General features: G+C 38.2%; 1 protein-coding gene across 23 annotated transcripts in view; it reads right to left on the bottom strand.

Annotated features, from left to right (window-relative positions):
- Positions 1 to 18,649, bottom strand: part of LOC126921458 (disks large 1 tumor suppressor protein) — a 538,419-nt gene that overhangs the window by 250,850 nt on the left and 268,920 nt on the right. For all 23 annotated transcript variants that reach the window (XM_050733096.1, XM_050733098.1, XM_050733101.1 and 20 more), the window contains one exon: positions 10,566 to 10,702. In XM_050733096.1, coding sequence (XP_050589053.1) covers positions 10,566 to 10,702 — 137 coding nt within the window. The remainder of the gene's footprint in view (positions 1 to 10,565; positions 10,703 to 18,649) is intronic.

The following is an 18,649-nucleotide window of genomic DNA, read 5'->3' as shown; positions in this document are numbered from 1 at the left end:
GAACTGCCGAACATTTTGCTTATAACAACGGAAGTCTGAGACTATGGGGCGTGTCTGGTTCTTGTTGGCCCCGTTCCATGTTATATCTTGTCTGAATCAGCCCGAGAAGGATTTCTCGAAGAGCTGGCTATGTGGAAGAAAATTGTGGAACACCGGTGATAAAAGGTAGCCAACAAAAGACGAGGAAGGGGAGGGGAAGACGAAGTGGAAGGAAAACATTTATGAGCAAAAATATCAAAATTTCAAGAAAAATAAATTATTAGTATAATACTGTTTATTAGGATAAAAATAGAAGAATGATAAAATCATAGATGTATAAGAAATACCGATAGAATTTATTGGAAGCTTATGATATGATATGATATAAGTAAAAGAGATTAACCAGTGAAAACTTGCACAGGAAAGCTAGCGACACGAGAAGCTATGGAAACAGTGGATTAAGAAGCATCGAGATTATAACTCCTTGTTGATGTTATTAACAGCTTCGACGAAGACAATGACTATGTTCTTGCAGCAGTAGTTAATCCGATTTATCACTGACACGATACGTAATATCAGAGGGCTTCGAAAAGCCTGAAAGTTTCTGTTTAAGATTTTATTGTCTAAGTTATGGATAAAACAAATTTTTTACGATATATCTCTTTTGGTTAACATGATAAAAAAATACGTATAGGTTAAGTCGAAAATGGTGTAAGTAAAGGAATTTGGTAGTTGGTGTCGAGTACACTGAAAATGGCTTCGAAGCTACGCGAGAAGGCGTTCCGAGTACCGTATATATATTTTGTGGGGGGTGTAACGAGATGTCGTAACTCGTGTCGCCTCCACAAACTTCAGACACTATTGTGAGGGCGGAAAATTTAAGGGTGAAGGTTAAACGAATGTGGCTGTTCCCGTTAGACGGCCAAGACGAAGAGTAGCGAGAAAGATATACGCATGGAAAATAAAAGTGCGCGAACTTGGAGAGAATCGCAGTATGAATTAAAGGAATATTGTAGTAACATTTAAAATTTAAAATACCGTATTAAAAAATTAAGAGGTTGCAAAACATTATTAAATACATATTATCTTCCTCATTCTTGTATATTATTCTAATAATTATATTACTCGTACTAAAGAGAATGAGTACACACGAAAACAGATATTTTGTAACGAAATAATGTTAGTAGGTGGTTGTATTGTTAATGGGACCACTTTAAAATATAGTCATACGAAAAAGGAAAAAGATGTTAGTAGCGAAAATATGAATATAGGCGAAGTTTCACGTGAGGAAACTGTATCATTACCAGCGTCAGAAGAAGCAATGGAGAGATGAGAAAGCAAAAACGAAAAAATCAATGTGGCATTGTTCGCCGGCGTAATGTGCTATGAAAAGAAGAAAGGAACTAGCAAAAGAATACAGGGCAAGAAGATAAGAGGGATGGGGGAATGGCGATACAGAGAAGCAATGTTACGTGCGATTAACTTCCTCGAAGAGACAACCGTGCTATCAACGACCTCTACGAAACAATGTCAAGCCGATGAAAGGAGAAAATAGGGAACAACGTTATGGGAAGTTTTAATGCAGGCAAATTTTCCTAATTTACGATCGCCAAGTTATCGCGTTTATTTTTTTTACGCTTAACTCCATTTGCGATCGTTATTCGAGAAAATACATAAATCTCCAAGTGTAGTTTCTTAACGCTAGAACTACGAATGAATGTAGAATAGAACTTATAACAAAGAAAATTAAAATGGAAGGTATATGATAAAGTACACAGAGCAAGGGATGATCCATAAAATTTCTGTGGAAAATTACGAAGTGATCATTTTAACCTCTCTGGTGATTCTAGTGTTAAACTAAAAAAAAGATTGCCTTCGGAACAAAACACAAATGAAACGAAGAAATTTTGCAAGAATACTGTCTAGCATTCGTCACATTCATCGCATTGTTCCTTACTTACTTTAAATATTTTGCTAACCCCGTACTTATTCGACTAATGGAATACTCTAAATGGAAAAGGCACGGTCCATTTACGTAAGAGGATTTACACACACACGATTATGGTCGATCTGGGCATTATGCTACATTTTATTACATCTTATTCACAGATAAGTGCGCGAGAGTTGCGCGAAACGAGATGTGTTACGCGATTTGCAAACGCAGTAGAAAATTTTGAATATTCTAGATGGCGTTAAATACAAAAGGTCCGACATTATTTCGGGGAACGGTCTTGTAATGTACCTCTGGGAATATTGTGTGCCATTTTCTTAAAAGACCACAAATATTGATAACGTGTATCTTCCTTTTGGAATGAATACTACAAAACATGTCGGCTAGAAGAAATATCGTGGCACGTTCATACCGCGATGAATATAAAGGGACGTTAACGTCATTTGAAAAATCGAACGGTCGTAAATTCGCTTCTTCCTTCCTTCCATAGAAAGTGGTTCACAAAAGACGTACATTTTTCGACTAACATTCGTGTGTTACTACGAGAAATTACTAAAACGATTCACTCTCTCGCAAAGTTTCTCCGAAAAGAAGAAGAATAAAAGAGAAGTTATGGAGGAAGCGACTGATAAGCTCCAAGTCAAATGGATCCTACTTTATCATAGGTAATAGGTAGGGTCAGAGGTATTCGGAAGGTTTATCTACGTAGTACCAAGAGCTTATGATGTCACGCGATCCAATTTGATAGTATAAGTGACAGGACAGAGCATTTACTCGAGATCAAGTAAGCTCATGTAAGTGCATCCATACATGTATCTAGCTGATATTAACGCCCGATTAACGTAGTTGCCTTTAGCTGAAATGACGTTGGCCAACAAGAACCTGACACGTATAATGCATACACACCTTATTAAACTCACTGTGTGCATTCTCGAGCAATCGCTAGCTAACAAGATATACGCAGGGTTGATTATTAATAGATGTTGTGTACTGGTGTATGTATACTTCCTTAAAATCAAAGACATTTTTTACTCTCAACATGCATATTATTATCTTGTCTTTGTACGAAAATAGAGTTGTAGGCTTAAGCATGAGCTTTTAGAATGAAATATTTCATCTGAAAATGAAGTTTTCAATTTGATCTTACGCTTCCAAGGTCGAATGTTTGCAAAGCTTGCATATAAAAACAAACCTTCCGTATTGACCCTGAACGTCCCAGATCGAATTGTTAAACTTGTCCGTCCGTCAGAGTAAAATTCAATTTGTTACTTTCCATTTTTATTTAACTTTCATCTGATGGATCACTGTCCAATTTGTATCTACTATAATTCTATTTGCCTTTCATGAATGATTGATGCGTTATTGAAATATAATGCTGATAATGGTATCAAATTACATGGAGTTCTTAAAGTACCATAACAGTAAATATTTTATTATACGAATATTTTATGTACTCCGCTTAGAGACCTTGGCAGCCTAGAATTTCATAGAGCGTTGAAGTTCTTATCGAAGAGGAAAAATATGAAACTGTGGAAGCAATGCAAAGTTCTTATCGAAGTTGAATCAAATTAAATTCAGCGGAAGGTTGTAGATTAGTTGTGCCTGTGTTATTGCTGACATTATCTCTGTTTTAGGATGAGAAACGAGGAACACCAGCAAGTTCACAGAAGAGTGCGATGAAAAGTAATGATTATGATATCCTTGTTAAAAAAGATAAAATCACAAACTGAGAGAAACTACAGAAGAAAAATATCTATGTAATTCGAAATTATTGAAAACTTGCGTTCTCCAACAATAATTTTCTTCACACTAAATAATTATTTATATGTACATTTAAATTGACTTTTAATCGATCGTATAATCTTCATAACAATTTTTTGCGTCTGATTCATTAGAATCTAAAATCATTGCATTTTGACGGACAGGCCAGTACTAATTAACTCATTGCTATCTTTAAAGAATCGTTGCGCCTATAAAGGCAGAGCTTTCGAATATTGCGAAATTGGTCGATATTGATCCTACCTGTTGCACCGTTTCACTTGCTCGCGATGCCCACTGTGGGTCTATCTGTGATTCATCGCGTACGTATGTGTATATAGTATATAGCTGTGTTTCGAATGCAAAGTGATGACCGGTTAAGATTTAACCATTTGGATGCGTCCTTAAGTCCTTTCGACGGATTACAATTCGACCAGTTAGAACGAATCGATAGCTTCATTGATTGCTTGATTAAAAACTTATAGATCGTGATTTTAGAACGTATTGCTCTTCCTGACAGCACTTTCTTACAGCTCCGTTCAAAGAGGGATAATTTACAATATTTTGACGATCGCGCTCAACAGTAGTAGTAGAAAGTATTCATAAGAACATTGAAAACGATTAATTCTAGCTAGTAAACTATAACCAATTTCATCTTTTCAAATCAACAAATTTTTAAAATGTATTAAGCTGAAGAACGCGCTGACACGCGTCTAAATGGGAAGATGCAAATCCCATTGTCGAGAAACACGCGATTCTGAGAATTTCTCGAAACGAGTACCTTTTCTGCGCACAAAAAAGAGAAAAGGGAAAATACGTTCTCTTTATTTTTCTAACCGAACGAAGAAAAAGAAGAAGAGAAAAGATCTCTCGCAGAATTTCGCAAATGAATGCATCGAGTGCATACGATGCATTAAGTCCCAACCGCAACGAATGCACTGTAAGGTTGTGGGGCCGAGAGTGCTCTCGTTTGGAGTTTCCTCCTTTTATCGGAAACGAACGTGGTATCCGAGGGAAATGGGTTTTAGCCGAGTGCTACTATAAATTCCATTTGTCCCGGTGAAAACGGTAATATATCATGGCTTCGGTACTGTCTTACGGTAACTGCGCGTCTGGTTAACCATATGCGATTATGCGAAAGCTTTAAACAAAAATATCCCCGCCCAACTTTTGTCCTGGCAACTGCTAAACAATTATTCAAATATCGTTACACACCGTTCTAACACCACTTCTCTTAAAATATTCTGTTGGAAACGGTACAAGAAACGTAACGATCGAATTTATTTGAAGGACAAATATATATATCGACGTTTACCATTTTGCTATGTTATTACAGCAACTGCGCGTCTTCGACAATTTTTACCTAACGAGAGACTAAGCTATTTCGGTTGCTCTCTATTTTTTCCAATTTCTAACCGATAAGAACGTATTCTGGCGTTGACACGTTTGATGTACGAGAGTAAAACGCTTGCTAGGGTGGTCGTAAAAAAATTGTTGCAACATATTCTTCGGACTCATGTTAGTTCTTGGAATTTATGAAAAAATGAATAACGGTGACCGAAAGTAGTTTCACAGCGGCGTAGGCGGGAATTGAAAACAGGGCATAAATTTCAGATACGTGCCCACCTATGGCATCTCCTGTAAGACGGCGAGGATACAATATTTCACAGATCAGAATGGCCATTCCTGTGATTTACACCTTCTTAAGTGCACCGCTACATACTCCAGAGTATGATTTCTTCCTTTTTTAATGTTGCTTCGAAAATTTCTGGTGTTGTTCCTTCGAAACAACAATAATAAAACCACAGAAGGATTAACCATAAAACGAAACAAAATAGCCATAAAGTTAAACAACAATGTCTATTACTAAACGATCGTTACAAAATCAACGTTTTAGGTCAGTCTTTAGAGTAATCACAACAAAATCCTATCATCATTAAGAGCTGAGAGAAGCAATTTAATTTTCAGCTCGGCTTAAGACGTCCCTTTGAACAAATTCCAGTCGAACAAATAGCAACCACGGTCCATTCATTCCTCCGATAACGTTCATATCACGGTTCACTCCTTGCATCTGAATCGCGTAGAATTCCAATTTGTCCGAAGGAGTCGACGATCGATCGATCGACCGTATAACGAGCAAACCATCGAACAAATTCCACTCCGGTTCGTGTTTGTCGACGTTTTAAAAATCTTGGAGCATTGATCGGAAGCTGGCCGCTTAAAAAACGACGACGCTTTAATCTCATCCCACCCGAAGTGAGTGCTCGCTGAAAACAACCTGCGAGAGAGTATTCGATCCTTTCGTTCTGTGGCGTGGAAAGCTAAGAAGAAGTAAAGGAATCTTTATCAATTCTGCGCGGTCCCGCAGGAAATCGGCTAGCGTTTGAGTGATTCGTACAAGGCAATCTATAAGAGAGGAAGCGACCATGCAGTGGAAGGTTTCCGTAACGCGAGTTTCGCGCCACTGCACGAAAGTGCACGAAAGAGTTTGTCGAGTTGAAGACACAATTTTCCATTATATACTGGAGCACGGTAACCAACCACCCCTTATCATTGCCGCGCGTATTCCACAACGGCAACGGACAGCTGCTTTCTGCGGAGTAATGGAAAACAAACAAGGGAAATATCGCGCGTACACAGCTCCACCATTACTCCCTCACGTTGTTTCTTTCGACTCTCTACCTCTGTTTCACGTCTCTCTTTCACCATCTACGTCTCTTTGTCTGTTTTTTTCCACGTCCCTGATCGAACGGTTTAAAGTTGATTTTATGCGAAATGCCCTGGCCATATCGTAAATTTCAGCAGGCGGTTCAGCGGGCAAACGAACAGCAGTCGTGTGCTCCAGTGCATCGTTCTCTTCAGATAGCGGGATTTTTATTATCCGTTGCTTTCATTCTCTTTCTTTTTTTGCGCAGTCGAATCATAAAGGGGAATCAGATAAACTCCAATGCACGATCGCTGTTTGTAATATCCGGTGAATGTTCGCGCCAGAACTCTCTGATTTGTGACCATCGTTTCAAATTTTCGGAAAGACGACTCCGTTTTAAAAAGGAGGGAAGGGATCGAGAAAGGGTTGTATCGATTATACGACCATTTTCTCTGCTCACGCAAATATGCGACGCGTGAGTTGCACTGATAATAATGCCATTTATCAATTGCGGAAGCGTATAGGAAATCAGTGTACGTAATTAATTAATTAATTAGAATGATCGAAATTAAATGCGATCAAGCCGCGTTTAAACTGTGCTGTTAATTACGACAAAATGTATTACTTATTCCTGAATAAATGCAGTAAATGTAAAAGTAGACCCCTGTTATTACTCTTTTACGCGTTAATGGTAGAATTTATCCAGGGGGATAAGATATTCACGTTGGCGAAGATACTTTTGAAGTTCGACCCGTCGAACGATATACATGTAAAACAGATATCTATCTGGAAGATAGTTATGGCCTTTGAAACGCTCTGGGAGAAATTTCTGCTCGTAAAGCGTACGAGTTCATCTCGCCCAAACGATAGTGATCGGCGAATGCGTTCCGAAATTTCGATAGTTGGGGAGACCACGAGAGATCGCGATCGCTATACGACAAAGGCAATCACCGTTACGAAACAGTAATGAACACGCGTTTAATGTACCATCGAAAGTTGTTAACTCTCGTCGTCGATCTATTGTTTGAGAATACTGACCGGCATAACAAATATGCACGACTTTATCGATGAAACAAGTTGTTAGTGTTTAACACGCTCTTCGATAAACAGCACTTTTTCCATCGGTCTTTTATGAAACGGTGAAAAACGAAAGTGTTTATTCATGGCTCGTTTTGCCAGCGTTATTCACGCAGCCGAACGTTTTAACGGTGATTAATTAAGCATGCATTTACTAACTGGTCCCTCGCCGATTACAGAAAGAACCGCGCTAATATTATGAAACGCTTTTTAATGGAGCTAGCGGGAGTAGCCGGCATACCGACCGACGCGAATAATGTTTGGTTATTACACATGGTGGTAATTATGTGAAAAGTGTTTCAACGTGGCAGAAATCCAGCAATAAAGAACTAATTTCCAGCTTAACCTACCTTGGCTCAGCCAACTGTCAATTACGACGTGTTGTAGTAAACCTTTGGTCACAGTCGCAATCGGCTTTTCGGTCGCCTGCAATTTCTTTCGCACGTTTCTCCTATAATTGTCCTTTTACTTCGATTTTCTGCAAAATATCGTACGATCATCGCGAAAAGTAAAGAAATCGTTCTTTCGCTTTAGCCTGCTCGTAACCTCGAATTTATTGTTGCGAAAAAGAGTTACGCTTAATGCAGACAACATTTAAATACTTTGCTATTACTGTTTGTATGTTGCATGGAAAAAACTACGGCGAGTAAAATTGTTTTCAATATTCGACGCGAATATCATCGATGTCGAATAACAAATAAATACGGTGAAATTCACTCGATGGCAAATTACTTATGGATACTTGCATGTGCTCGCTTTAAATAGGATGTCAAAGAGACCGATGTCTAGTTGAAATCCCGTTGAATCTCGAGCACGTAGAATGCACTGGAACCACGGACAATTCAATCAAACCTTGTGTATACATGACAGTATCTACTTGAACATACCATCCTATATTACAACGTCCGATAACCACGGTACATGGCGCACTTGAGTATTCACGATTTCATAAACATCGACATAAAAATTTCACGTAACAGCTTTCTCGGAAAACAAGTATTATGCTAATTTTGTTTAACGCCACTAATTTACATTTTCTGTGTTCCTTATTTTGTCGAGTTTTATTAGTCAACAATGAAAGAATACGTTTATAAAATTCTTTGTTTCGAGCTCAGTTTATAACATTCTTTTTGGTAAAAATATCACAATACATTAATATTCACGCGCTGGCACGTTCGTGCGATTACGGGGTCAGTTTGTACGTACACGTGTGGGGTAATCAAGCGCAAATGGATGGAACAACCTGGTGGTTCTAGTTGAGAAAGAGGATGGTAGGGTGTATGAACGCGAATTGTGCGCAGACGATACGCGCGCTTGCTCGGCAAACGCTCAGAGAAAAATTTTTTGTAATGGATGTTATGTTCCATCCGCCTGTGTAAACGGCGAAAACCATTCTATCCCCCAGAGAGCGCTTAACATGTCTCGTTCGCACAGGTGAGAACCATCAAGTCTCGCACGTTCGTTTATTCGTCGCTTGTGTACGCGTCTCCTTGGGATAAGAATTTCAACAACGACGGCCCTTATACTTATACGCAACGAAATTCCCCAGCCTGTGGAATAAGCACGCCGAATAAATTTTCCAACCCTTTTGCGACCGTCTCTATGCAATACAATCTGTCTCGGAATCAAATTAATATAAAAGAACAAGGAAACGCCGTCCGCGGGAAACAGATCCGGGAGATAAGTTGTGGAAACGTAACATTGTCAACGCTAATTTATATGATCGCGTTTAATGACCCTTTCATCGACGCTCTCACATCTCTATTGCGTCTCAAGCAAATTTACTGATGCAGTTAGGAACAAGGGACATAAAAGTTTATCCTTTTATCTCACAATTTTCCACTCTTATGTTTTCTTATAGAAAGGAGAAATGATAAAATTTATTTTATTTTTAATTTAGGAAATATAAGAAATCTACCTTCACAGATCTTTCAATTGAATCTAATTTTCATATGCATTCCATCGGAACTTTAAATGGAAATTACCCGAAAGAAAATAGTGGCGGTAATGGCAAAGAAATTAGTAATCGGAAGGAAAGCGTGAAAGAACTAATTCCAACTAATTAAATCTCAACGATCCATAAATTCCGGGACGTCATTAGCAATGGGAGACGATCGAAATCGAGTGGATCCGGAGACGACGAAGGGGATGAGCGAGACGTGGCCGGCATTGCAATGCGGAGAACGCGAGCGGGTCGTACGATTTGCAGTCGTTGCACGGTGCATCGTTGCGTCGAGCCGCGTCACGTCGTCGATCGGCCACGACGACACGCCGCACGATGGAGAACCGTGGGACGGAAGCAATTAGCAATTAAAATCGGGGGCTCGGCGATTGATCGGTCTAGCATGATACCATGCTGTCCCACGGGCCAATCGACTCTTGGATTATAATTACGGGCGCTAATTGCGTGGCACCTGTCCCCGTTCATTCCTTCCTCTCCTCTTCTACCGATGAGCAGCCATGTGATTAGTACTCGACAGGGCGGCTTAAAATGTTCCAAGAATTTCATTTCCGTCACCGGCATTTTCGTTCCGCTATTCGGTGATTAGCTGACCTATAACGAAACTTAAGAATATCGAAGGCAAGCAGAAAAAGAAAAGTAAAGGAAGCCAGCGATACAACAATGCTCCAAGTAGTAACATGGTAGTTCTAATGAAACCGTGTAACCAACTGTAAAAGATCGAACGCGCATACGATTGAACGTGGAACGCGTGCTTTCTGCAGACTGCTTTAATTAAACGATTCGAGCAAAGCGATTTCTTTAATATGTTCGAGGATGTCGTTTGAACCAAGAGATTCGATGGTCGAGATGAAAGCGAATTCTGCTCTCTTGATTCGTCTGGTGCGTTTCGATGCTCCAGGTGTACGATGGACATGCGGCAAATGAAAAGAGCCCTGGCATCATGGAATTCTAATAAACGTTCGACCGCGATAGCCAACTTGGAAAACGAAATTCCAGGGGGAACGGCTGAATTCGTGCCGCGACCATGAACGCGTAACGAATACATGCGCCCCTATCTATCCCTGTTTGTTCTCCCTTTTGCTCTCTTTCTCACCCTATCTCGGAGCCAATATTCTCGTGCGGAAATGATAAAGCTCGCACCGCCATAAAATATCGGTACATGAAAATATATATTTTGTAACCGAACTCACGTCGTTTTGAGCGAAGGTCGGCGTAATTGGCCCATCACTGGCTTCCCATTTGTCGGCGATGCGGATCGTCTCCGCCGTTTTCTGCTGCACCGATTTTGACTCGTCGAGCAGCGTCAGCTCGTAAAACTCCTGGATATCTGCAACAGTCCGCAAAGCGTCATGTTAAATTAATGCGTCCTCTTTATTGACGTTTACGATAGTGTCCTTTGATTTTAAGCCCTAAATACATTTATACAATATACATGTATCGCCTCTTATAGTGAAATTTGACATTCGATGGTTTAATGTATTACGTATGTTCCATGCATACATACACTATAAATACAGTGTATTGATTTAACATTCAATATAGTAAGATAGATGTATTCTAGTATATTCGACACAAACGTGGATCTGTAATAACGCTTGGTGATATTCTCAAGAAAACGTTAAAGACAGAAAGTAAATATAAAGTATTCAAGTAAATTATTCATTAAATAATCAGGATGTAAACATTCATAATATTCTCATATTAGTTTTCCTTCGTCCGTACTCAACCCACGTTTGTTAAGCTAATATTTTATCCGACAACGCAGTCGCATAATTTTCAACAGAGTTCCAAGAGCTCTTCATGACCCTAATCAATTTTCCTTGAGGTTGCACGTTGTTCGAGGACGACACCGAAAATATAATACCGACGACGACGAGTCTACGCGGATCTTTTGTAGCCGGAGTGCGATCGTATTTCCTTAGTACATTTAGTCACTATGGTCTCTTGGGTAGACTGTCGATAGACAAGACATAAATCAAATGACGATAATTTCATTAATTAATTTATCCAAGGGAATATATTATGAATAGGAGGATAAAAGGAAATCAGTTGATTAGCTAGACGCAGAATATTACAACGAATGATGGAAATGTTATAAAAAGAATTTTGAAGAGACAAGAGAGACAAAAAAAGTTCAATTTTATTAATTTTGAAACAACTGTTTAAACAAATCATTTGATACTGTAGAGGGAAACAATGATCAATGTTGAATGTTTCGTAGCAATAAGAAACAAGTAAGAAACTGTGATTTAGTTTCATTAACTCTCATCGCTCATATCGTTGGGTTAAAATTATTCTACGGATAGTATGTTTATTTAGGTTGTTCAACTGTATATTGTCAGTAGTTAAACTTAATTATCGTTAGTTTGATATTATATCTGATAATAATGGTGTATAACGTAATGACATAACTCTGAAATTAACTCCTGAAATTACTCACGAGAGACCAACTAACAAGTGACACTCCTGAGGCCGATACTTCAAGGTAAGTACTTGCCAAGTGTCGATTTATTAATCCTTTGAGCACGCTTCGAATTCATTTTAAGGACCTTGAATAACATTTAACTTCAGGAAATTCAACTGTAACTTCGTAATTTTGTACAGAAACATTTGTCACGTCTTATGTAACCTTTTAAATAATCTCTTATGAATTAGTCGGCTCAGGAAATTATTTGAACGTCAAAGGAAAATTAATAAGAATAATACCTTGAAAAATAGTAGCAGAAAATAGTTAGAAGACATTTTCCTCAACATTTTCTTAGACAAGAAAGTTTAAACTGAATTCGCGACCACACGTTGCTACGTGTTAAACATCAAAGGTACCGCTTGTTGTTCGGCGCGAAAAATTCTATGACTTTAATTAACGTCCCGACTTTTTGTCGTTGCGAACAGCAGCCATCCTTAAAATGCTACCTAGATCCTCTAATTTTTCGTTTTAATTCACATTTAATGGCATTTTCTCCGCGCTCTCCAAATCCCACCGACGAAAGAGCGTGTCGTTGCCACTATTTATGCAACCAACAGGAATCTTTCTCCTCGGCCTCTTGGGGAAAGCAGTTTGTAACCGGCTATGGAGTTGAGTACTCGGGAAGCTATATTTCGACGTTGTTCTCGAGAGCTTTTTTCAAAAGGATAAAACGTAAAATGTCATTGGACGTGATCTCAGGCGAATAGCAGCTCATTCTTTCGCCGTATGCTTTCATATTTTCTCTAAAATTATTGTGAAAATCTTTGTGGTTCGAATCTAAAAAATTTAGAGTGTGATTAGTATTTTGAATATTTTCTTTCGTTTCTCGCGAACTCTTATATCGTTCAAGGTAATCAGTATTTACTTGCTCACATCTCTGTCATTGTTTCAGCTAAATAGTAGCACACGAAACAGAAACTTGAACATGTTCCGTTTAAGCCATTTAATACATAAAAGACAGTATTTCCCGGGTACTATACGAACGTCATATTCTATTTTTTTATTCGAATCCATTCATCCAGTTTCAAAAGTTCGTCGAATGCAAGAGCGGAACATATTATATTTTCCGCTCAGGTATACAAATACATGTGCATGTATGTGACGTATATGTATATGTGTATATTGCTCGATTTCTCAAAAGTCGATATAAACTACGATTTCATTTCATGTCGACTGCGTTAGTGTTATTACGTTATACATTTTCCAATAGCTTCCTGATTCCATCAGCATACAAACATGCATCAATCCGATCTGCTCGTATCGCTTTTTTTCTTCCTGCTTTTCCTGTAGATGGCACTGGTTCGAAAAAGGATCGTGGGATGTCTAAGTACTGCCACGACATTTTCCATGCGAAACGCAAGAAATATGGAAAACTTATTTCAATCTCTCGTGCTCGTTTCCTTTTCAAACGGGCTCCGCAGTCAGGTATTTGGGACGGTATGTAAAACGAACATAGAATTCTCGTCGAAACTAATACCGTGCCTGGGAACAACCATGTCAAGATTTATGCGCGACTTCATTCCTTTACCGATACGATTTCAGGAAAAGAAACATTTACGGAAATTGAAATGCATTATGTAACTGTAACACAACAATGAGCCGATCAGGCAACAAAAGTTTGTCCACGATATGGATACTTTATGTGTGACAAAATTTCGATACACTCGATATACATGCGTTTACGATAACCTCAATCTTTTGGAATTGCATAGAAGATATCTCGGAACCATACGGGTCTCTCTCAACACGAATAAATCGTAACAGTTTTACTTGTGAATTCTATACGTATTTCAAAGTGGAAGATACCTGTTTAACATTCGTTTCATGAAAATTTCATAACATGATCTCATCGTGATTGCAATGATTTCTATATTCGCGTGTTTACATTGGTTTCGATGTCAAAACAAACAATGCGGCGAATGAAAACCAATGCGAACAATGTTACGAAGTACATATTTGGAGCATCGAATATTTAAATGTTTATACTGACATAATTAGATATTTCAACGGCACGTAACATAATCGTGATGAACAGCCAATATTAATGTTGAATATTCATTCCATCAATTGATGGAAGTATGTTCGGTGTACGCACTCGTTGCATGAATATTTTCTTGTCAATCGATGTTTCTCGAATTAAAAGTTCAATTAGAAGATCCATCGTCCAGGGAACGACATATTTGGACATATTCTCCATAAATCAACAGGTAAACGAAATCTTTTTACGGTATCGGGATATCACCGATGTTGAAATTACAATAACATTGAACGAAAGAGAAAGAGGTGAAAAACAAGAGTGTGCAACGACGATAAAAGGAATGTAACGAAGGACGAGAAACAAGAAAATAATAAAAACAAGAAGAACACATGAGATTCGACAATTTTCTCAATGCGAGCAAACTTTTTCTGGCAAATCTTTTCCCTAGTGGTTTGTTTCATGCGCATCCCAATTTCCGTGCAGCAGTTATCAACCGTAAAGTAGTCGCAATGAAAAAAGTTATAGGTACAGTAATTTTTCCGTTATTTCTCTATGCGCCGCTATTTTCTTCGTTATTTTGCCTTGAATTTTTCCTAATCTCCAAGGTTTGCACACCAAACTACGCTCGGATGGATTCACCCTCATATGCGATGTATCATCCCAACGTGTATTCAATAACGAATTTCACGTGGTCCAGTTCGCCATAGTCCATTTCCACGTAATTCGTGAAAAAATCGCAATCTAATGCAAAAAATGTGTTCCGACACAAGTTCTCTTTCGAACGCAATCGTAGTTATTTTGTTCGAACTATTCCTTCATTTGAAACATGGTCTCGTAAAAATTTCAACAATGAGATTTTATGCGATAATTACACGCATAACCGCTTCTTTGTGAAGCTTTCTTTATCAGTGAACGGAATACCTTTTGCATTTTCAACCAACCATTCTTCATTTTTTCAGCAGCAAGGAAAACAGAATAACGTTAAAACACTCGTTGGAACTGTTTGTTTGTTACTTTTTCGTAATTCATTTTATTTTTTCAAAGAAAGAAAAACGGAGCATGAAAAATAAGCTTCTACCGACATTTTTGAAAATTAATTCCTGTTTTGACTTTGTATGACTTCGAATATTCCAAGTTGCTAAGGTTTTTATCAATTCTTTTAATATACAGCGGTTCTCGAAAGTATTTGAACATTTATAGAAATATTTTATGAATTTCTCAGATTTTACTAAATATAATCGCGACTGTTCTTGTCTCGTTATTATGTTAATAAAATTTGGAGAAATCTCATAACAAAATATATCTATAAAAAATATATATATAATATTATGACAATATTCGCTATTTAGTAAGAGACATAAACGCTTCAAGAATTAATCCCAATCAAAATTATCTCAAATACCAAGTTCCAAGAAGCATTTTTAATTGTTCGACCATTAATATGCTGCAATAAAACGAAACATGAAAAAGATAAAGGTAAGAGCCGACGTAAGACGGGACCAATAACTCCGTTTAACCGTTTAGTTACAAAATAATTTTTAATTTGTTGTGGGCTGGCGGCGTCGCACATGAAAAAGCTATAACCACGTCGCCCATAGCGTTGCCTCGCGTTATCTCGATTTCCTTCGTTCCAGTTTTTTTAACCGGCATCGTTTTACGCTCGCCGCTTCGCGGACAATGCCTCGACGGTGTGTGGAGATCAAGGGAGGCTGGGTGGCCGCGACTTCTACGTAAAGCGCGCACACAGAGCAAGCGTATCTCCTATAAACAGCCCCACGGCTGGTGTTAACGAGCTCCAGTTTATCGTCGTTGACGTCGTTGGCGTCTTCACGGCGCGCACACCAAGAACCACGGCCCTGAAGCTTCCGCCACACCGCACCGTGAAAATTACGTGGCATCGTTTAAAGTTCTGCCCTTGGTGGGCTAATGCGCCGATTACCAACCGCACCCGGGGGCTATGAATCATGCAATAAACGTAAACTGACCCATGTATCGTGGATCACGACGTACACACTCTCAACTATAAGTTCATGGCCATCCACCACGCTTCTTCAATGGATCGTAACACCTAGTGCTCAATAAGAATGCTTATGCGTTTCCAACTAATCCTATAAAAAAGTAAGCACAAGGACGTTAACAGCTTCGAAATTGTATGGAAATCTCGAATAAATGTCTACAATACATTTTAGTGAAAGTTTAATTAACAGGGAAATTAAATAAAAAATAGTTCTATAGTCTTGTCGATTGTTTTAGTGGAAACATACATTGCAAGTATTTCGACAGTATAACTTAAGAGCCTTTTAATATATTAAACGTACTTTATATACTTATTCGAGGTTTTCATTCAATTGTTTCGATGCATTATTCATTTTAATTTGAGATTTTTGTTTTTTTGATTGATCGATGAGTATCTCTGGTGAAAACAGTGGTATAAGTAAATGTATGAAGAGTATAAAAGCATGGAAAATAAGATATGTTTTAGAAAAAATCATATGAAGGATGTATCATAAAGTAAGAATATATTATTGTGACAGTATCATTGTGACTTTTTTAACCTTTTCAGAAACTTTATGCTATAAAGCTAAACAAATTTTCTATAAAACTCGACGTTCCTCTCTTGACGTTTCACTTATTACTGAATTCATACCAACACTTTACGATACTGCTGCAGGTATCGAATTTCAATAAACCAGACTGAGTCCGGTTTGACAAAGAGCATCGAAGTCATGTTATAAGCTTTTGTTTCTCGGTAAAAGAACCAACTAAAAACAACAAGTTCGCATCTCGCTTGAAAGCGCGCCCTATTATTTCGCTCGACGATCGGTCGTGCCATTTCGTAGAAATAATGTTTTAAACAAGCTTGTCTCAAATAATTAAATACGAGCAAATTTGTCTGTGACTATGTTCGAACGAATCACGAAGAAACTTATTAATCCCCGCAAATGAGAAAACTTTGTTTAGGAGCGATTCTTTAAATTAATTGCCAACCAGTCGGTGCAAAGGTTGCAATGGCTGTCAATTATTCCGTGAGGTACGGCAAAATTACGTGTCGTCGTTGCGAGCTATCCGATTCGATCAGAGCTCGATTCAAAGTCGAATCGCAACGAGAGTTCTTCGTTCGTTAACCATCCTCACGTAATATCCTCCATGTTATTCTAGTGACATAATTATCCCGTTCAACCGCCAAGCGCCAAGGGGCGATTTTAGTTTGCCGAATCGGACGTATGATAGACTCACATCTTATTCTTGGAATAAACTTCATCGTACATTTCGCAGCTTGTGGAGGAGCTGTGAGTTGCCAACTCATCGAGAGTTGAAAATTGCACGTGACAGCAACAACGTTTGGCAAGGAATACTGGCACAAAGGTCACTTTGCCTATCCCGATAAGTAACGTTCAAAGAGAAAATATAAACTGATAATGTGACGAACTGTAATTAAAATCCGGCATCTATTGCGTTTTTAAAGTTTAGATTATTTCATAATAAAGTTTCATAATAAAATTTGGATTGTTTTATAATAAATAAAATAGAAAGAAGTAGATTTACGGACAAATAGTGCAAAAATATGGCATAAAAATCCTAGACAGATATTAGGTCACTATTGCTTGGTTCTGATAGGAGTACGAATAAAGATAGATCTCATTCTCAATGGCTTTCCTCTCTTCCAACATTCTTTTTATTTCCTTCCTTTCCTGCCTTTTCTTCTTTTTCTCCCTCCCTTTTTTGGAATACGAAGAATGAAAAGGCTTTGTTCTGTGTAACTTTTGAATAGAGATCGATTTCTATTGTAAATTCTATTTAAGAATATAGATTTCAGTGCGGAGGGAATTCGAATTGAAGCTCGAAGAGATCCGGCGACTTATCGACTTATCGCTTTGACAAGCAAATTCTACCGGTTTTCTGGACACATTTGATGTTGATTACTAGACTTTCCTCCAAACACAAGAACAGACAAATTGAAACGTATTGACGAAGAAGGAAGAGGCAGATGTGTGCAGAGGTTCGTGGAACTTCCTAGTTTGGAGGAGCAAGAATTGCAAGTGGTTTGAGGAACAGAAAGGATATATAGGAACACAGAGGATGGAGAGCTGCAAAATTATTCTCACTCGCGGCCCTTTAGAATTTCCCACTAGTTTCCATCAAACGATCCGCAATTATCAACCGAAAAGGCTTTAGAACCACGACAAGAACCGCTTTCGATCCCACGGAGGATTTAATTCGCTTGCATTCCTGAGAAACTGCCACCGAAGCAGAAAGATTCGCTCCCTATCGATTGTATTATGGGAACGTGACACTATATTCAAAATGTTTACTTTAAAATTATATAATCTTTCTTAAAGCTTCTAAAGTTTCTGACAAACTTATTCTACTTATTACGAGTTCCAGAATGGGACGCGTTAACAACAACACACCGTCTGTCAATAAAAACAAACAACCTAGTTTGAATTCATTATACGGATTTTTTGGATTCTATAGGGTCCATACATATTCGTAGAATTTTACATTGCATAGGATTTGGATTTCACAGCATCTACAAGAATGCATAGAATTCCATACTTCATAGGATGTAGATTTTATAGAATGCAAAAAGTTAGACCTGTTCTCCTAGCCAATCTTTATCAAGGTAACGCAAATTACTTTCGAATTGCAAATTGATGAAAACGCAAATTGACTTCCAGTCGGTGAATAAAAAAACTAACAGGAATCAATCTACAATCGATAAGGTGGTTCAGAAATTTTAGTTAATAGTGCAGGTACAAACAAAGAACCAATTTTTAACGACATTACGTCACTATCGCATGGCGTTCTTTATAAGCAATCCACCCTAA

This window comes from Bombus affinis, chromosome 10 (genome assembly GCF_024516045.1).
Source record: "Bombus affinis isolate iyBomAffi1 chromosome 10, iyBomAffi1.2, whole genome shotgun sequence".
In the NCBI taxonomy this organism is placed as follows: Eukaryota; Metazoa; Arthropoda; class Insecta; order Hymenoptera; family Apidae; genus Bombus; species Bombus affinis.
The sequence above is the reverse complement of the archived record's forward strand: the minus strand, read 5'-3'. Positions and strand labels throughout refer to the sequence as shown.